Source organism: Apostichopus japonicus, chromosome 15 (assembly GCF_037975245.1).
Source record: "Apostichopus japonicus isolate 1M-3 chromosome 15, ASM3797524v1, whole genome shotgun sequence".
Taxonomy (NCBI): domain Eukaryota; kingdom Metazoa; phylum Echinodermata; class Holothuroidea; order Aspidochirotida; family Stichopodidae; genus Apostichopus; species Apostichopus japonicus.
In genome coordinates, this window is record NC_092575.1 from 293,111 (window position 1) to 315,273 (window position 22,163).

Here is a 22,163-nt window from a genome sequence, read left to right on the forward strand (position 1 = left end):
CAGTACCCTCCCTTCTCACAGTCATGTAGCTCGCGAAGCGGACGTGTATATCCGCTGGTATGGCGTGAGCACCGACACATTCAATGTAAATATCGACACCTGTTGTGATGGCGCGGGTTACGACTTCGATACCCGACGTTCAAGGATAAACTTTTTCATTTTTTCGCAGCTCATTTGAAGAAAATACGAATTACTGTGCTTCTCTGTCCTTATGAAAAACCAACTCAGATGGTGGGAGTTGAATATAACAAAATAAATATATATGTTTTTACCAACCCAAATCTCAGATGGGGGGCACTCGGGGGCACTAGGTTTTCCAGGGGGGCACGTGCCCCCTGCCCCCCCCCCCCCCTTGGCGACGCCACTGCGATACGGTTGCAAGAAGTGGAATACTAATAGTTCTATAGTTGTTTGATTTATTAACCACCTTTAATATTAAACTTACAAAATAGCAGTGGCGTAGGAAGGTACTTTTGAGTGGGGGGGCTGAAGACTGATGGCCGGCCTGGGGGAGGGGTCTAAGGGGAGGGGGTGCCCCCCTCCCCTTTGGAATTTTTTGCATTTCCAGGTGGCCTCAGATGCAATTTGGTGCAATATAGCACACTTCAACACCCACTCCATTTTGTAAACTTAATTTTGTATTTTCACCTGGCCTTAGATGCAATTTGGTGCTCCAAATAAGATTTTTTTTCTCATTTGGAAATGAAAAAGGGGTTTTCTGACTTGCGGAGCGGGGGGGCGGAATGATACTTCCGCCCCTCCACATTTTTCACTGGGGGGCTGGCGCCCCCCCCCCCCAGCCCCCCCAGCCCCCCGGTTCCTACGCCCTTGCAAAATAGGATAAATGCTTTTCTTATGTGTTCCGAATATTGTTGTTCTTTTTTTTCACTGAAGATTGTCGTTTGTCTTCCGAAGAAAAGTTTTCTTTTCCAGGATGCTATGCTTTTCCTTCCAAAGAAAGCGTTCTATGTTTTCCGAAGAACATTTCTGTTTTCCGAAGAAAAACTTGTTTTTGTTTGCTAAAAATAAAATTCGTCCTTTGGCTCTAATAGTCTTCCGTAAATTGGAACACTGACAGGTTTGTATACACCATTCATGCAGGGAGTTGTTATGGAACAACTCATACTGGAGACGTCTGTAGCGCGCTAGAGGTACAGTAGCCAGAGTCGTACGACTCTGACAGTATCGTAGTATCACTGGCGGAAGGTCAAAAGACACACACCTCTATGCAGGCTTTGATGAATAACGCCAGAAGACTTATTTTACTCAGCTATTGTATAATTTATACCACAACCTGAGGGAACCGCCCACTGTCAAGGCGAAACTCTTTTTTTTTTAGGCTGAGACAGTAAGAGGCTAGAGATTAGTGAACTAGTAGTAGTACTGGTAGATACTGCAAGGCTGCCAGTAATTTAACAAACTTGTCGAACTGGAAATTCGGTAAACGAACCAAAGTCTGAGGGAAAACGTTGCATACAGTATAGGTAAGTTGGCATAACTAAATTCACCTGCGCCACGTAAATTGTCCACATTTTGGACTTATATCATGTCTCAATTTAACATCACATACATACTGTACAACTTCATACATGAATAGACCAATTGCATATATTTGCTTGCCAACCAAAGCATTTAAATAATTCCCGTATGATTTTATATTTGATATCTCATATATTCCATGTAGGCTATAAGTTTAAAGTCACACTATGGCAACTTTGATGAAGTTTTGTTGCAGGTGTTAGTGCATTCAAAACTCAAATTGCCTGTGACTTGATATAATACAAAATCTCTGATGTACATTATATCATATGTTAACAGTCCAATACTGAAAATATTTGTTGCACTATTGTCCTCCAGTAGTCCTTTCGATTCAGCATGCAGTGCTTATGCTCTTCAATACTGTATGTCTATGTACATACACTGTCGTAATGCCATCTAAATGTCTATGTACCCTAATGCCATCTAAATGTCTGTGCACATACACTGTCATATTAATGCCAGCTACAGTAGCTCTACAACAGAACCCTACACATTGTCTCAATGTAATGTACAGGAGGTCTGTAGTATACAGATGATGTATGTTTATTGATGTATGTTGTCATGGCCAGGAACATTGGCCAGGAACATTAATTGGCCTGGAATATTACCTGGATGGCCACCCTAGAGGGCCTCTAGTCTCTGGCTTAGAAGAGTCTGCTGGAGAGAATGGCTATAAGGGTCTATTGACCCCACATTCCATCAGCCTGTTCTTACATATCCTGAGTGTTGGGGCTCTAACTACAGTACATTCTCTGGTAGTTTATAGATTCCATGCTTTCAGGGGGTAGGAGTAAAGAGGGGGGGGGGGCACGTGCCCCCTCACTTTTTTCCAAAATAGCAAATGTGTCCTACTGGCAAATAAATTGTGCCCCTTTGATTAAGAAAGTTCTTTTGGATATCTTAAGCCTAAAGTTGTTAATTTTCATATTTTATTTATAATTATTATTTATTTTTAGTCTGTACATGCTATTTTTAAAGTGGCATCCCATATCTTTTTGTAGCACAGTTAACAATAAACAATCTCAATGAATAGTATTGATAGGCATACTAACACATCGTATATTTTTAAGTGATATGGCCGGTGTGTATCGGTTTATAGCATAACGAGTGGTGGTTGTGGAATGAGAAAATGCCCCTCTTATGTATTAACCCCCCCCACTTTTTGGTAGCTCCCTACCCCCTGCATGCTTTCCAAACTCTATTGAAATATGAGTTCCTCCTTGCTGTATTTCTAATCTTACTGTTGGTGGTCTGATCTTTTGAGAATTCACTAGAGCTGGTTTTACTAACACTTAGAATTTCAACAAAGTCATCAATTTTAATATCTATATCCTTCCATATATTATGTTGTAAAGTGTAACAAGGTCCTGATGCATGCATATATGGTGTTGAATCAGTCTTTTTTCTTTAATCCTTTCCTCATAGGATTTGCTTTCCATTCCTTGTAATATATAGTCTCGTCATTCTTTGTTGTACTTCTTCAAGTAAGCTAATATCCTTTTTGATTCCTTGCCCGAAGGCTCAAGGAATCTATGCAATGGTGATTGCGTGTGTGGGTGTGTGTATATGTGACGCCCTTGGCTCGTAAACACGATAACTCAACAATGGCAAGATTGAAGTCATACTTGGTACAGTACATAGATGCGCCATACTGAGTGGATGAACCATATTGATTCTGGTGCTCATCTCATGAGCACATTGGTATTAATGTGTTGACAGATAGTGGGTACATGGTTATACATATGTTCAAGTTGATATTATGCATATTTAAGAGGGGTGGGCTTAAGTTTATTTTCACTAAGATAGCTTGTAAACACGGTAACTTAACAAAGAGAAGCTGAGTTGAAGTCATACTTGATACATATATGCACCATAGTGAGTACAAGAGCCCTATTGATTTTGGTGCTCATCTCATGAATAATAATGAGGTCACAGGGTCAAATGTAAAAATTTTAATTCAAATGCTAATAACTCGACTGCAAGAAAAAAGTCAGAATTTTTTTATATACTTAATATTAATATGGAATTGGTAGAATGCGGGTACATGGTAATATATGTTCAAGTTGATATTGCATATTTATTAGGGGGCCTGGCTTAAGTTGATTTTCACTAAAATAGCTTGTAAATACGGTAAAGTGAACAATGACAAGTTGGATTGAAGTCATACTTGATACAGTATAGCCATAGTGAGTAGAAGAGATTTTGGTGCTCATCTCATGAATAATAATGAGGTCACGGGGCAAATGTTTGTGTGAAGGTGTTGGTAAATAGCAGGTACATGATAATATATCTTTTATGTGATATTATGCACATTTATTAGGGGCATGAGCTTGAGTTGATTTTTGCTAAAAATAGCTTGTAAACATTGTAAGTTAACATAGTGGTCCACAGTCAGTGAAAGAACCTTGCTGATATAGATAACCTCAATAAGCCCACTGGCTTTCTGGTTTAAATATGGCTTCAAAACCTGTATGCAATATCCAGGGGTGGTCTTACAAGGGACTTGTACATGTAGGTTCAGTACAACATTGTGATCAAAGTTGGTTAAGTTTTGTTTGTTAATGCACATAACTATATATTGGGCTTTCTTTGTCCATTCTGCACACACATGTCAACTGAATTTCATTGATATATTCACATATACATTCACAAATCTTTTTTCCTCATCGCTATCTTTAAATTCCTTTATATTTGTATTTTGGATAACCGGCCCTGTCCAAAATGCATTATCAACATTTCCCTATATTGAATTTCTTTTTGCACTTTTTGGTTTGTGTCATATGTCTAAATCTTACCGTAGCTATTGCTGGTCATAGCTCCCACATCTCCTATTGGGCCTATTACTATGTGTTATCTGCGAACTTAATTCCGACTGCACGCCTATATGTCTATAAATTTAATTGCATTGAAGAACTAAATTCAACTGTATTGAAATATGACGTTTTTTACGGCCAAAAATGCCTGCCCCTTTTCTCCGATGGCCGCCGTGCACTTTTTGAGATCAAAATTATATTTTATGTCAGCGATATTAAATAAAATGTCACACGGCGGAATCGCGCAAAGAGTTCTCACAAACCCGCATAAAATTTGAAACAGTGCGGGAGGTTCGCGCACAATCACCGGGAACTTCCCTCATAGTCATTTAATTCGATCAGTACCAGCGACAAAAACCTAAAATCCCCAGCAATCTCCGACCACATGGTAGCCTAACTTCACACTAAGTCAACATGGAAATCTAACCTAGCCATCTTTTTATTCGCTCAAGTTGTGTCGCAAATAAAAAATAAAAATATCCATGAAAATCTGCAATCTTCGACCGCATGTTAGCCTAACAACCATACAAAGTCAATGGGAAATGTAGCCTAACCATCGGGTTTGCAAAAAAAAATTTGCGTAGCTTTGTTTACATACTTTCCTTGCTGCTATAGTCGCGCGCAAGGTAGCCGAACACCACACGTAGTCAACGGGAAAACCTAGCCTAAGCATCTCTTTATTCGCTGAAATTGTGACGCAGTTAGCTAGAACTAAAATGTCCATGAAATACAGTACTGCAACCTTCGACCACATGTTAGCCTAACAACCACACCAAGTCTATAAGAAATGTAGCCTAACCATCGGTTTGCCAAAAAAAAAAAAAAAAAATGCGTAGCTTTGTTTATAACTTTCAATTTGCTGGAAATCGGCAGTTGTTTGGAAGACAGTGCTATGTCTTAAAGAGGGAATGTTGTATTTTACGTACACCGTTGCTGTGGCGATGGATTGAAGGTTTTAACTTTGATTACTTTTCAGCGGTATAATATTTTTCGGTTTCGTATTTGGTGGTCGTATTTTATCCACACGAAAAAATACATGATCGAAGGAAAGGGTACCTTCAGTAGAAGTAAACCTCTGTTTTCTATTTCAGTTGATGGATTATTGGTTTTTCGTCATATATTCGATGGCTTGACGTTATTTGCCAAATGATAGCAAATGTTTGTGATTAAACTTTTAATGAATTTGCTATACGGTCGCAGCACTAGGAAGAGGGTTATTGTGCTTACTTTATCCTGTTGAATGCACAACCATTTCCATAGACAGCATATCGAACTTTGAAAAAGAGCCCCACCCCCCCCTAAACCTTAAAAAATTCCTCGTAAATACATCAAGAGGGGCGTTTATAACATTTTCGAAAATAGCCCCCAAAGCCAAATCTTAATTCCTACCCTACAGGGAGTGTTTCGTGTGCAAATCAAATTTCCCCAGAACCAAAAAAAAAACAAAAAAAAACGGGAAAATAACCGAACACGTACATCACATGCTCTATGATCAAACGCACAGAGCGCGTCGGTTGGACTTAACTTGCTGATTTTTGAATAATTTTTCAGCATCAATAAACAAGTTTAAAAGAACTTGCTGTTGTTATAGTTACATTTTCAGCATTAATTACCCTATATACCCTTATATACCCTTAGAGAAAGGCTGGATATATATATATATATATATATATATATATATATATATATATATATATATATATATATATATATATATATATATATATATATATAGGAATAACGGAAAAACTGTTAAACAACTATGCTGCATTTAGAGAAAGGCTGGATCTCGAGTGAGATACAATAATTGAATTAGGTAAGTGATTGGAAGTAAAACAGCCAATGTTTGGTTTTTGCAGAGCTTTCGAGCAGAACTAGCTCTTCTTCAGTGCATGATCACCGAAAGTGACTATATATATATATATGACTATATATATATATATGACTATATATATATATATATGACTATATATGACTATATATGACTATATATATATATATATATATATATATATATATATATATAGCTTTCTGCCTCCAATTATACTAGAGACATCAAACTATGTGTTGACCTATCAAGGGCCATTCCGATATTATTAAGGAAATATTATGTTGAGACACTTATTGTAATTGGCCATTTTCTTCTTCAATTTACTTTAGAATCCCAAAGAAAACTATAGAATTGATGATTGTGTAGCATCAATGTGACTCTTATTCACACATGTTTACAATATTTTGATTTGAAATGAATTGAAGCATAAATATCTTTTATGTATCATGACCAATATCAATTACTTTCTACTCGTAGGGATTGTCACTATAGGAAGGGGAGAAAGGAAAGTCAAAGGACAATGAGTTGGTTTCAACTGATAAAGAGAAGAGTGTTGACTTCCTCCAGTCAGAATCCAGTGCTGAGAACATTATTTACTCCTATCGTAAATGGCTCCAGAATAATTCACTTTAATTGGTCAAATAAGCCGCATATAGAAGTGTCAAAGAACACTACAAAGGAGATGAACGGTTCCAGAATGTTTTTTGAAGCATTTGCAGGTGTGAAGCTGTCTTCAAGATCATTCCATTACAGACTGAAATCATCATCTGCTATGCCAGATGTCATCCTCAGTGAGAAAGACAGAATTACAGACCATAATAAAGAAGTGGATTTTTCAAGGCCAGAAATTATTTATGAAAAAAAGAGAACTGCAGAGTTATTGAGAGGTCTCCTGATTCTTCAGTTATCTAGTTTTGATGCTTTTGTACAAAATTCAATGAAGGTGAGTTTCATCATATGCAAGTATGAACTCTTGGAACAAAATCCAAATGTATGACTATAGGATTGTTCCTGTATAATGAGATTGACAGACTTTCACCTTCCTGTGTGTTTGACAGCTGTACATACATTGGTAGCATATCCATGACAATATATGAAATCTGTAAACACAGTTTCTAGTAACTCAGCTATATATTTCCTGCGGCACTAGCTCATGTGACACGACATATTGACATCACCTTATCTTATCAATTGTATGGTAATATTGATGTGCAGTTAGTTTGGCATTAGCTTTGATCACGTTCCAATTAACTTAATGGTTCATATTATACTGTACAGTATTTAGAGGATATATACTCAGCGAGACAGACACCTGGTATTGATTCAAATATTGATTCATACAGTAAAGTATTATGAGGAGATAGATTACATGGTGTCAATTCCAAGGGTTCATATTGCACAGTAATATTTAGAGTATAACTGTACAGAGCACAGGAAGACAGGTACATGTATGATGTGAATTCAAATGGTCCATATTGCCCTGTATCTTTTACAGGAATACACAGGATCAATTCCAATGGTAGTTTATATCATACTATATCATATCATACTATATATCATAGTATATATTTAGAGGACATACACAGGGGACAATACACAGTATCAATTCCAATGGTAGTTTATATATAGTACTATATATTTAGAGGATATACACATGAAGACATAATGCATGTTATCAATTCCAATGCTACTTATTTTACTGTGTATTTTAGAGGACATGCACAGGGAGACAGAATACACAGTATCAATTCCTATGGTACATATTGAACTGTATATTTAGAGGACACACATAGGGAGACAATGCACATTACAATTCCAATGGTACATATTGTATACTTTAAAGGACATACACAGGGAGACAGAATACACACTGGTATCAATTCTAATGGTAGTTTATATTGTACTGTATTAGAGGATATGCACAGGGAGACATAATGCATGTTATCAATTCCAGTGGCTCGTATTGAACTGTATTTAGAGGATATATACACAGGGAAACAGAATATTTGGTATCATTTCCAGTTGTTTGTAATCTATTGCTTTTAGAGGATATACACAGTGAGATAGAATTTGCAATCATTCATATGTTACTGTAATGTATGTAACTGTATTTGGACTCATCTATCATTCTTTGTAACATATTGTAGCTGATGACTCTAGGACAATCGTTCCTTGGGCAGAGACTCTTCAATTGGCTCATGCGGAGGACATTCTTTGGACAATTTGCTATTGAACAACGCCAAGAAGAGATACTGACTGAAAAACAGAGACTAGAAGAATGTGGAATAGCTTCTATATTTGCAATGACTGCTGAAGAGGATGTTGGTGAAGATTCTGACCAGTGAGAATAACGTCCATGGCATGTCTTTTACTAATAAACCACCATTTAATCTGCACTCAAAATATAGCAAATTAAGATATGAATTTTTCTTGCTATTTATGTCATGGATGCAATGGGATCTCTTTTATGAAGGGATTCCTGGTTTTCATTAGTTAAGTCGGTTTTAAGTCAAGTAAAATGATAAGTAACAAGTAAGAATGCAGAAGTATGCTCTTGATGATCAAACTTCTTGCAAAATTGAATAAGAAGAACTCAGATTGTTTTACTTGAACTTATGAGAATGAGAAGTACAGTTAACAGCATATGGTTAGAGTTTTCATTGGCCATTATACTACCTATCACTTTATATACCATTTGACCTCCATTTGACCTCCATTTGACCTCCATTTGACCTAGAATTTGTTTGTTTGCTTTGTGTGGTTCTGGAGTAGTTTCAATGAAGATCGATACGACAGGAACCTGGAATCAATGTTACTCTGCTTGGAGATGACTGACCAGATGTGTCAAATGGTAACCAGGCCAAAACTGACTCAACTTAAAGTCTCATCCTATGTGAAAGCAGATGTGTTGGTAAGTTGGAAGTGGCATGTAGTGCAAATAGTAATTATAATATCTGGAATCAATGTTACTCTGCTTGGAGATGACTGACCAGATGTGTCAAATGGTAACCAGGCCAAAACTGACTCAACTTAAAGTCTCATCCTATGTGAAAGCAGATGTGTTGGTAAGTTGGAAGTGGCATGTAGTGTAAATAGTAATTATAATATCTGGAATCAATGTTACTCTGCTTGGAGATGACTGACCGGATGTGTCAAATGGTAACCAGGCCAAAACTGACTCAACTTAAAGTCTCTTCCTATGTGAAAGCAGATGTGTTGGTAAGTTGGAAGTGGCATGTAGTGTAAATAGTAATTATAATATCTGGAATCAATGTTACTCTGCTTGGATATGACTGACCGGATGTGTCAAATGGTAACCAGACCAAAACTGACTCAACTGAAAGTCTCATCCTATGTGAAAGCAGATGTGTTGGTAAGTTGGAAGTGGCATGTAGTATAAATAGTAATTATAATATCTGGAATCAATGTTACTCTGCTTGGAGATGACTGACCGGATGTGTCAAATGGTAACCAGACCAAAACTGACTCAACTTAAAGTCTCATCCTATGTGAAAGCAGATGTGTTGGTAAGTTGGAAGTGGCATGTAGTGCAAATAGTAATTATAATATCGTTACAGAACTTTAGTCTTAGTAAGATCCTGTTCAAAAGTAGATTGGCACAAAAATGGAGAAAACTAATTTTTTAGAGACACTGATTAATTAGTAAATGAAACATGTTTATTACTGAAAGTGAAAAAGCCAGGCTATATAACGTAGAGAATCATTTGATCAACAGTTGTTCCTACTCCCAAGTAGTTAATTCTAATCATTTTGTATTGTCGTTAATTCTAATCATTTTTGTATTGTCTTTAGCCTACAAGTAAGCAATTTTCTTTGATTTGTTTGAAGTACCTTCCTATAAGATATACATGTTCTCTCTAAACTTTCTTTGAAAGTTGAATCTATGAATCCCTTGAATATATTGCTTTAATTGTTAAATAAAATGTTTTGAGTGAATAAATTGCCAATAACGATTAGTCTAAGCTGGTCAAATTTGACTTTCAGTACAGTATAGATAGAGGTAGGTATATATGTGCCAAGTTGTCATGAACTCTGTTCCAAATAGTTCTCCAAAAGGTTATGGGTATGCAGGACCACAATACTACTGTACAGGGTAGTTGGTCAGAATAAATGAAATTAAACTATGGCTGAGTTTCTCTGGCATGCTAAATCTTTATTTGTGGAGCTGATATTCAGCCCAAGGCCTTCATGACAGGTTCCTTTTGCGGTTTGCGAGCTCTTGGTTCAGTTGCTAGTGCTTCCTGTAGACCAAGAATCAAGCTATGTTTGGGTAACGTAGCGTGTTAAGAGAAGGACATCTCCAAAACAATATTGTAATAGTTCATTCAATCAATCTTTATCTAAACATAGAATGGGCACAAAACATTAACTTTAAGGTGTTGGTATGTTACAGAGAATTGATTTCTGTTGTAAAAATGAATTAAATTATTCAGGGCTGATAGCCAGATGGTTCCTTTGTAGGAATCAAAACTTCTGTAGCATGATTCTATTGTTTGTCCAGACAAAACCTTAAGGTTGCCTTAGTTTAGTTGAATCTGGTGGGTGAGGAATATTGTTGATGTATTTGTAATGATAACTACTAGTGAAACTTCACAAACTGCTTAAAGCTTCTATACTTAAAGAGAACAGAGTCTGTACATAAGACAAACATATAAATGTGCTGAGTGGGTTGAAAACAGTTACATTAACTTAGGCTAGGGTCCTTATTGATATGGATTAGTAACATTGGAAATAAAGAATGCAGCAGATGTTGATATCATGTTATTTTCAATAGTAAGTAATAGCATAGCCATTCAAGTACATACAATTTACCAGCACCTCCAACTTTGATATGACACGTTTACAATTTGTAAATTTATTTGGCAGGCAAAGGTTTCTGAAGTTCTTGGACAACTAAATGGAGATTTGATGATACCTGGCAATGCTGTGAGTCTGGAAAATTTTGCTCAGGGTCTGCATGGAAAGATGCAGGTAGGTAGTGTAGCTGATAAAATATTGATATCACACTTAGACGTATGACACAATAACATCTCCAAGCTGGAATGCATCAAAGAGTGTGTCATGCTTCCAGTTTTCACAACTTGATTCTGTTATGTGGAATGTTAAGTGTGTAAACATATCCACATTAGAATGTAAATTGTTGTTGCATGGCCTGTATAGGTACTTGCAGTCTAGTTATTGGAAATATTAAATTTTATGTAATGGAATATTATTCAAAGGTTAAAACCTCTCACTTCAAAATTAAGTGTAACCTTGCTGCAGTATGTTTCCTAATGAGTAACATTAGAGAACTATGGAAAACAGGCTCTAACACAGGATTCCAATTTGCATATGAATGTTTGGATCAAATTTATAAACATCCAGTTATTTCTGTAGGGAGAATTCTTTGCAACAAAATTCTGTCCTTACTGCTTCCTTGCTGAAGGCATAATTAGATAATAAATGCAGTACTTGCATGTGGTTGCATGGGTTAATGTTTCGTGTGTATACATGTGTATGTTACTCTTTGTCTTTTAAACACAATAGCAGGATGGTTGACCCTCATATGTTGCATATTGATGAGCCTAAGGCACTGTAAGTTCTAATACTATTTTTGATGGAAGTCAAAGTTCAGCTGAGGTGCACAGAGGTCAAAGTCCAAAAACTGATTAACTTTGTAAATGCTGAAACTAAAAGCTTTATGTTAACATGCTTCTTGAAATGAATCGTTTGTAGGAAATTTGCTAGGTTAGTATGTACCTTTCATAGTGCATACAAAAGCCCTGTTATTTTCTATGGAGGTTCAAAAGGCATTTGTGGTGAACAGAGCTCAAACGACTAAAATCAACCGTGATTAAACTTGACATGTTTGTCTGTAAGAACCTTACTGATCACTTGAAGTCAACATTGGTCAAAACTTTATAAATTGTTTACAATGTTACTAATGAATGTTCTCATAAAAAATGTGGTAAGAAATCTTGTTGACTTTAAGATACTGGTCATGACAGTCTAGTATGCAGATTAAGTTTGTTGTAACTGATGTAAAATAATCAAATTATATACACTTCTTTTTTTTTGCTTCAGAATATTCCTGAACTTTCGGAAGCAGAAATGAAGCATATACGACGCGCTATGTTACGTCTCGATGCCATTGCACAGGTAAGTTTCGATTGGTTCAGCTATTGTCTTTGTACAGGTTTACACATCTAGGTTAATGAACATACCAGTACAGTTTAACATGATAGTGCTAATTAAGAATGGGCAGATTTACAGCAGCAATCTGTAGTTTTGACTACAAAGCGAATACTTGGTTACAACTCCTAGCACTGGTGCACGGCATCTCTATAAGCCTTATGAGAACAATAATATCTGTTTTAATAAATTGATATGAATCTCAAACCCTTTTATCATATCTGTTTATCTGTAGGGTAATAAATTAATTCTACCCCACATAGATTTGTGTTGTGCAGTGTCTGACAATGGCAAGGATATGTAATAACAATATGTTAGAAGGCAAAGCTATTATCTTGTTAAACAGATCAGATTAATACAGAGAGTCTGCAACACACTTGCCAGTCAGTCTGTGGATACTAAAAATATGTTTTAATGCCGTAGTGTTAATTGAATGAAATAGAGAAGGGTACAGCTGTTTGCACATAAAATTAGCTGGCATTGTGTTACAAACTCCCAAACAATTATTAGTAACACTGGATAAGTGTGGGTATCATTCAAACCAAACGTAAAAATCTTTGATGGTTATTAGTGAGAAGGTCTCACCTTTTGTTAACATTTCAGCTCCAGTCAGGATCTCTAATGATTTTTTGAGAGCGTGGTGGCCAATTGGCTAAGGCATAGGACTCGTGATCCAAGGATTGCTGGTTCGATTCCTGCCTAGTTCATTACGTTGTGTCCTTTGGCAAGATGCTTTATCTCACTTGCCTCTCTCCACCCAGGGGTTAAATGGGTACCTGTGAGGTAACTTGTCATTTGGCGCAGTATATAACTGCTGCCGACTGGAGGGATTGTCTCTGGGACAGGTTATCATTTACCAGGGGTAATATAACATCTGTAAAGCGCTTTGAGACCTATCGCTGGTATAAAGCGCTATATTAAAAGCAAATATTATTAAATATTATTATGCTAATCCAAGACTTTACTTCTTTGTTTTTTAAGCAGAAAGCTTCTGACAAAAATATTCATATACTGGTGGACGCAGAGAAGGTGAACATTAACCCCAGCTTGAGCCTTATCGCCATGGCAATGATGAAGAAGTTTAATGTTAGGAAAGCAGTAACCTGGAACACATATCAGTGTTATCTGAAAGTAAGATTCAAAATCATGAATCTGTAGTTGAGATTTTGTTGAGGGACGTTACTTAAAATGATACAAGTTTCCAATGTTGCTTACATCTGTTTGTGCAATTTGTAACTTGTGAAATAATGTAAATTAGTCTGTCAGAGGTAGGGAAAAGTGTATGTGTTAGTCATTAGAATGCATATAAAATAATCAAGTATAGCATCCTAGAGGTTCATTCCTCAGCCACATACAGTAAGGTAGGGTTTGCCTATCCAGTATCATGCCAGGCAGTACTTGTGCTGTTTGTTGTTGAAGAGAGAATTGCCAAATAGATTGGTAATGAGGTTGCCACGTGATGTGGGATTTTAGTGCTATTGCATCAACACACTGGGGATTAGTGGTTATTATCATTACTCATAATTGTTAACACTGCTCATTCTTTTGCAATTTTTTACAAGCAGTTTGGTACAATTTTGGACAAAAAGTATTTATAGAATAAAAGTAACAAAGGGTAGTCTGAAATGCTTTATTCCAATATAGCAGACGGATGTTTGGTTAGTGTCTCCTGCAAATCTCACTTGTGTTGAAGATTAGAGATGTGTGGTTAATTGTGAAGAGAGATTTAATTTTCAAGGAAGTATGTCTTTTAACACATAATCCCATCAATTGACCTTCCCTATATTCATAAGGTTGTCTCTGTGGATATGTCCTATGGATTATTTTCAATCTTGTTTGCAGGACACAGAGACGTGCTTGCTCAGACACGCTCAACTTGCTGATAAAGAGGGCATTTGCTTTGGTGTCAAGCTGGTTCGTGGTGCCTATATGGATGGAGAGAAGATTAATGCTGAACGAGATGGACTCCCAGGTAAGATCTGCCTTTCACCAATGTATAATAAAGGTGACAGCTTCATACAGGGGTTGAGTATAGTGTGTAGAGCTTTCAAGACATCACAGTGTATGTACCTGAAAATAACGGATTGCATTCATTACTTTTAGAAGAGAATATTTCATATATCCAGAAGGGACCATTCATTGATTCCGATATATAATTTGAATAATTTAATTGATAGAGATGCAATTAATTTTATTTGTGTAAATTTTCTTCAAAACACTTTCAAATCAAGTTACTTTTGATACAAGGTGATAAAATGTTCAGGATATTATTTAATGCACAGCTAGGAAGTGACTGAATTTGAAGATGTATCACTGTCACTAACCAACAATGTGACTCTCATACTATGATCCTTGTGACAATGCTATACAGATTGAACACATTTCAGCCAGAATAATGTTTCCTTAGTTTATAAGTTGAGTGACTGCATCATTGCTGCTCTAGTTGTACAGTATCTGTCACAAACAGTTTATTTTTTGCATGTCTTTCTTGATCTTTAGAAAAGGGAACTCCCCTCTAATCGTTTAATTTTTTTTTTTTTTTTTTTTTGCAGTGCCCATTCATGATTCCTATGAAGCCACAAACATCATGTACGATGCTATGGTTGAGTTTCTAATGCACCGCTGTGTAGTGCGGCCAAACATGCTAGAAACAAGATTCATCATAGCCACGCACAATGAAGAATCAATTCTCAAAGCTATTTGCCTGTAAGTATAACAAGTAAGCAAAGAATGGAATAACTAAAATAGTCTGTTAGATCATGTCTTATATGTTGAAGCACAATAATGGCTTGTACTTACTTGATCAGAACTAGGTGTGCAGTCATCACCAAGCATTTTCATGCTCTCACACTATTATCACAGGGGATCCTTTTTCCAGTTATAATCCAGGATGATTAAGTCCTACCTGTTGGTTCACCTTTCCAGCTAAGCTAGTGTTTAACTAATTAATTGTATTAGTCATTACACTTACATGATTAAACTGAGACATCTTCCTAGGTTTTATTGATTCCAATGTACTAAGTATTGGTCATTGCACTTACATGACTAACCTGAGACATCTTCCTAGGTTTTATTAATTCCAATGTACTAAGTATTGGTCATTGCACATGACTAAACTGAGACATCTTCCTAGGTTTTATTGATTCCAATGTACTAAGTATTGGTCATTGCACTTACATGACTAAACTGAGACATCTTCCTAGGTTTTATTGATTCCAATGTACTAAGTATTGGTCATTGCACATGACTAAACTGAGACATCTTCCTAGGTTTTATTGATTCCAATGTACTAACTATTGGTCATTGCACTTACATGACTAAACTGAGACATCTTCCTAGGTTTTATTGATTCCAATGTACTAAGTATTGGTCATTGCACTTACATGACTAAACTGAGACATCTTCCTAGGTTTTATTGATTCCAATGTACTAAGTATTGGTCATTGCACATGACTAAACTGAGACATCTTCCTAGTTTTTATTGATTCCAGTGAAAGAAGTTAGATGTAGAGACAGCATATCAAACCATAAAGAAATCCAATTGCTTGAATACAAACACATTGTTGTGTTTGCTACAGAAGGTAACCATTGTTTCTATCATTTACAGAATGAAGGAACTAGGTGTGTCTTCTGCCTGTGATAAAGTTACCTTTGGTCAGCTCTATGGAATGTGTGACCATGTATCCTATGCTCTCGGTAAGTAGTTTGTACATCAAAATATGTGTTAGAAATGCTATCTGTATGATATGAAATATACCTTCAAAGAAGGATTCATTGGAATAATTGGAAGTACCTGTAATTGCCTGTAACGTATGTTGACTTCATTATTTCTTGATCAAGTCATTATGTATTATGTACAGCAACTTGAATGATTAGACCATATCACTTTAATATTGCTTCGAAATATGCTGGAAAGTCCAAGAATGGTCAGTAAGCACTTGTCAAATTTGTTTGCTAAAATTTGGTTTTAAATTCGGCAACCTTGTATAAACCAGCTAGGAATGAGTGTTTTCCTTTCTGATAAATAATCTAAAGTCAGTTTTGAAAACACACTATCTCTACACAAATCCATCTGTGCATGTTACGGCTCTGGGGCAACTGGTAGACACACAAACATGCAACATATTTGTACTGAAAGGGATGTTGTTGTTATCAGCTAAACAAGTAAATTGAGCCCAGAACATTTACATAACTCACTAATGTAGATAAGAAACACTAATGTTCTAAGAATGGAACCTTGAGGTACTCTATGGTTTATAGCTTGAGCTGTGATAACTTGATGATTCATGCCTACCTCTTCATTTCCATTTAATTAATAGCAAGTTACAAAGTTGACACCTTCATGCATTTCTGGTTTCTATGATGTCACACAGTTTGTTACACATTAGCTTTGCAAGAACCTTGAAATGATGGGGATCACAAACCCCTCAGTAATGACCAGATTATTCTCCTTATGAGATGATTTGCAGTTCATACCATGGATTAACTTCTTGTAGAAATAGAAGTAGGAACATACACAATAACCTGTCTGTTAATTTCATATATTTCATACCACTGGATTTCCTTTGGACAGGTCAATCTGGGTATCCTGTTTACAAGTCTATCGTTGTAGGACCAGTTGAAGATGTCCTTGTGTACCTGTTAAGAAGAGCTCAGGAGAATAATACAGTCTTCCATCGGCTTCAGAAAGAAAAGAACTTACTGAAACAAGAAATATTGAGAAGAATGTCATAAAATCATTCACCTCTGTCAGCAAATATAGTCTACGTGGGAAAGCTGTGCAGGATGCTCTCGTTGAATGATCCCCTCACCTAAGAATAATTGTCTCTAGTATGAATAAAGAGCTGACCATGTACGGTCTAGTGTGAATAAAGAGCTGACCATGTACAGTCTGTAGTGTGAATATAGGGCTGACCAGATACAATCTAGTGTGAATAAAGAGCTGACCATGTACAGTTTGTAGTATAAATAAAGAGCTGACCATGTACGGTCTGTAGTGTGAATAAAGAGCTGATCATGTACAGTCTGTAGTGTGAATAAAGAGCTGCCCATGTACAGTTTGTAGTATAAATAAAGAGCTGACCATGTACAGTCTAGTGTGAATAAAGAGCTGACCATGTACGGTCTGTAGTGTGAATAAAGAGCTGACCATATACAATCTAGTGTGAATAAAGAGCTGACCATGTGCGGTCTGTAGTGTGAATAAAGAGCTGACCATGTACGGTCTGTAGTGTGAATAAAGAGCTGACCATGTGCGGTCTGTAGTGTGAATAAAGAGCTGCCCATGTGCGGTCTGTAGTGTGAATAAAGAGCTGACCATGTACTGTCTGTAATGTGAATAAAGAGCTGACCATGTACGGTCTGTAGTGTGAATAAAGAGCTGACCATGTACGGTCTGTAGTGTGAATAAAGAGCTGACCATGTACGGTCTGTAGTGTGAATAAAGAGCTGCCCATGTGCGGTCTGTAGTGTGAATAAAGAGCTGACCATGTACTGTCTGTAATGTGAATAAAGAGCTGACCATGTACGGTCTGTAGTGTGAATAAAGAGCTGACCATGTACGGTCTGTAGTGTGAATAAAGAGCTGACCATGTACGGTCTGTAGTGTGAATAAAGAGCTGACCATGTACGGTCTGTAGTGTGAATAAAGAGCTGACCATGTACGGTCTGTAGTGTGAATAAAGAGCTGACCATGTACGGTCTGTAGTGTGAATAAAGAGCTGCCCATGTGCGGTCTGTAGTGTGAATAAAGAGCTGACCATGTACTGTCTGTAATGTGAATAAAGAGCTGACCATGTACGGTCTGTAGTGTGAATAAAGAGCTGACCATGTACGGTCTGTAGTGTGAATAAAGAGCTGACCATATACAATCTAGTGTGAATAAAGAGCTGACCACCCAGGAAAAAATGTACCTCAAATTTACCGCGGTAACATACCACACTTTTACCCCGGTAAACCGGGGTAAAAACGCGGTAAATTTGTTGTACATTACCGCGGTGTTTTGGCCCTATGGACGCGGTAAACCGCGGTTTACCGCAGTAAATTACCACAAATTTACCATGGTTTTACCTCACTTTTACCCCAATTTTACCGCAATTTACCACGGTGTTACCATACTTTTACCGCGCTTTTACTACACTTTTACTACGCTTTTACCCCAAATTTACCACAGTTTTACCGTTCTTTTACCCCAATTTTACCATATATTTACCACGCTTTTACCACAGTTTACCGTTCTTTTACCCCAATTTTACCCTAGATTGACCATGCATTTACTACACTTTTACCCTAAATTTACCACAGTTTTACCGTTCTTTTACCCCAATTTTACCGTAGATTTACCACACTTTTACCTTAGTTTTACCTCAATTTACCATACTTTTACCACGCTTTTACCGTAGATTTACTACGCTTTTACCTTAGTTTTACCTCAATTTACCATGATTTTACACTAATTGTAGGACAGTTTTACCTAACATTGAGCATGATTTTGTCCTAACTTCAATCAGCATGTATACCATATATTTCTTTGAATTTCACCCATCAGTGTACTGTATCATAATTTGGCTATATGCCTTTACCCTTATTGTAATGGTTGTAAGCCTGACATGTAAGTCCTCAGTTGTAGAATGCAACAGTTTTTAATTCATCAAATCCATGGAGGTTTCACACATGAGAAAGCTTTGTTGAATTTCAATTACCCTAGATGGTATGATTCCTGACTCTCTTCTTTTGACTTAATTGGTAGTCCAGATTGGACTTTTCATCTCTTATTGTCCTCAAAGAATTGTTTTAAATAGAAAGAGTACTCTGATCATAGATACATAGACTTGTCAAGTCATTTAATGGACCTGACAGAGAATACCCAAATCTGAGGACACTGATTGGTCAATTTTTGTGTGCCACAGTGTTGAGGCACAGAAGCTATGCCTTATGTGTGCTAGTTTATATAGTTCTTTTTTCATTTTAAAGGCTTTTATGTTCTCCCTAATAATGAAAAAAGAATTAATTGTTGTCTCTTCTCAAATATATCAGGGATTCCATGAAGGAATTCTCTATGTATCTATCCTCTGCTTGTTATTTTTTAGGAAAAGAGATGCATACTATGACATATAGGAATAGCAGTTTGTCTCTCTTCTTTATTCAACTAATATCCACAGGTAATTAATATTGCCAACATTAAGATATGAATAGAACAAAAGGTTTGTCATATCAGTATTGCAAAAATATGGGACAAAATCATGGAAAATTGCTGTAAATGTACCATCATGTTTCATAGTGTGACCCATATATGTTCTACTGTGGTAAAATCATGGTACAAATATGGTAAATTTACCATAGTATAATTGCACCATATAGTTTTACCCTATTTTTACTGTGGTTAATCATGGCACAATTGTAGGAATTTCACATATGTAGCTTATGTACCATATAAACTTACCCTACTTTTACTACAGTAATATCATGGTAAAACTATGGTAAATTTACCGTAGTAAATGTACCACGCTTTTACCCTACTTTTACCGCGGTAATACCATGGTAAAACTGTGGTTAATTTACCGTAGTAAATGTACCGCACTTTTACCCTACTTATACCGTGGTAATATCATGGTAAAACTGCGGTAAATTTACCGCGGTAAATGTACCACACTTTTACCCTACTTTTACAGCGGTAATACCATGGTAAAACTGTGGTAAATTTACCGTAGTAAATGTACCACACTTTTACCGCGGTAAAACCATGGTAAAACTGCGGTAAAATTACCGAGGTAAATGTACCCCACTTTTACCCTACTTTTACCGCGGTAATACCATGGTAAAACTGCGGTAAAATTACCGAGGTAAATGTACCCCACTTTTACCCTACTTTTACCGCGGTAATACCATGGTAAAACTGTGGTAAATTTACCGTAGTAAATGTACCACACTTTTACCGCGGTAAAACCATGGTAAAACTGCGGTAAATTTACCGCAGTAAATGTACCGCACTTTTACCATACTTTTACCGCGGTATTACCATGGTAAAACTGTGGTAAATGTACCGCGGTTGATTTTACCACAATTTTACCACACATTTACCCTATTTACCACACATTTACCATAGTTTACCGCGGTAAAATTAGGGTACATTTTTTGCTGGGCATGTACGGTCTGTACAGGCGCGTCGGAAGCTATTTGGGATTGGTACGGCAGATCAGAGTGTGGCCGTCTATCATAATTATCGGGTGAAGTTTGGTAGGTCAAACTACGCTACGCGCCACCATGGTTGGCGCGTTGCGTAATGGAGAAAATTTTGAAAAAATGCCTCCCAGATTGCAGGAAATGGCACTTCCCGAGCTTGAAAACAAGACCCTTGCCATGCCAGAGTAGTCACATTTAGCCTACTTGCCGTCATCATTATTTGCCATGGCATCATTTCTTGCCACTTTTTTTTTCTTAGTCCTACTTTTTTTTCTTCTTTTTTTGCGCCGTGAATATTGGTCCAGCGTTCGCCGCTCCGACGCCCCTGCTGTAGTGTGAATAAAGAGCTGATCATGTACAGTCTGTAGTGTGAATAAAGACTGACCATGTATGGTTTTTAGTGTGAATTCTGGTCTGTTTTATTGGGGTTTTTTTGGTTTTATTGTTTTATGTGATTTTTATGTGTGCCCTCTAACAAATTATGCCATTGCATATATCAATATCAATACAACCATATGCATCGGTTAGATGTTACAAGTCAAAATTATCTTAAAGCTTGGGTAAGAACATTTTTCTTTTAGCTATCTTGTATGGTTTTCAAAATGGTTGAAAGCTAGTCTTGTTAATTAACATCCTTCTTTTGCAAAGTCACCTTGGTGTTTGAAATAACATCGTGCCCATTTTATATAAATTATAGGACAAGAAGCTGAGACATGAAAGGCTGTAACAGTTATTGTCTGCTACAAATGTTGCTTGAATGCTGTGCTTTACCTATTCTTGAACATCCTCAAATGGCTGAAATATTTTCTCACTTTAGTCTTTAGCTGTTTTACTATATTTGTTTTTCTTTTTCTTGATTTTATTTTATAATTCTTTCTTTTCTTCTTTCTCCATCATGAGTGTACATATTTGTCATATAATGAAATTTTCCATGTAATAAATCAATACTTATCTGTGAACTGTGTTTGGACTACCTTAATTCATTCCAACCAGCCGTTATTTGTTAAACCATATATGGAAAGCCCAACCATAGAAACCCCAGTACAGGAATAGAACACACAATATATATATATATATATATATATATATATATATATATACATATACATATGTATACATATATATATGTATATATATATATATATATATATATATATATATATATAGCCAAGAAATTACACTGTACATCAAGTTTCAGTTATTGGTTGTTATTTGGTCTCAGTTGAAACCGTCAAAACTGAGAAGGAGAATAAAGTGATGTGTGTAAACTTACTATACTGATTTAACCTGAAATCCTCAATACATGCAACAAAATAAAATCATATATGCACTCAAAGTACAATGCAAACGAATAAGATTAAGGTGAAACAAAATAAGATTCACTCACACTTGAACAGTTTGGAACTTATATGATATGATACGTAGGCTACGGGACACACAGTAAAACAATATGCATTTACCTCGAAGATAATAAGCTTAGGCCTAAATTAGGGATGCACCGGATATCCGGTCCGGCCGGACTATCCGGCCGAATAGTGAACTATTAACCGGTTCCGGTTCCGGCCGGATATTTTTCAAAATCCGGCCGGATCTTTTCAAAATCTGGC

The 22,163-nt window shown here is 36.5% G+C and overlaps 1 protein-coding gene across 1 annotated transcript; it reads left to right on the plus strand.

Moving 5' to 3' along the window:
* Positions 1 to 1,139: 1,139 nt before the first annotated feature.
* On the plus strand, positions 1,140 to 21,515 carry LOC139981358 (hydroxyproline dehydrogenase-like). The gene is made up of 12 exons (XM_071993695.1): positions 1,140 to 1,484; positions 6,661 to 7,126; positions 8,331 to 8,524; positions 8,956 to 9,169; positions 9,597 to 9,710; positions 11,071 to 11,175; positions 12,268 to 12,342; positions 13,360 to 13,506; positions 14,218 to 14,347; positions 14,928 to 15,081; positions 15,983 to 16,071; positions 16,949 to 21,515. The coding sequence occupies exons 2-12, from the start codon at positions 6,704 to 6,706 to the stop codon at positions 17,107 to 17,109; spliced, it is 1,806 nt and encodes a 601-aa protein (XP_071849796.1). The 5' UTR covers positions 1,140 to 1,484; positions 6,661 to 6,703; the 3' UTR covers positions 17,110 to 21,515.
* Positions 21,516 to 22,163: the final 648 nt, after the last annotated feature.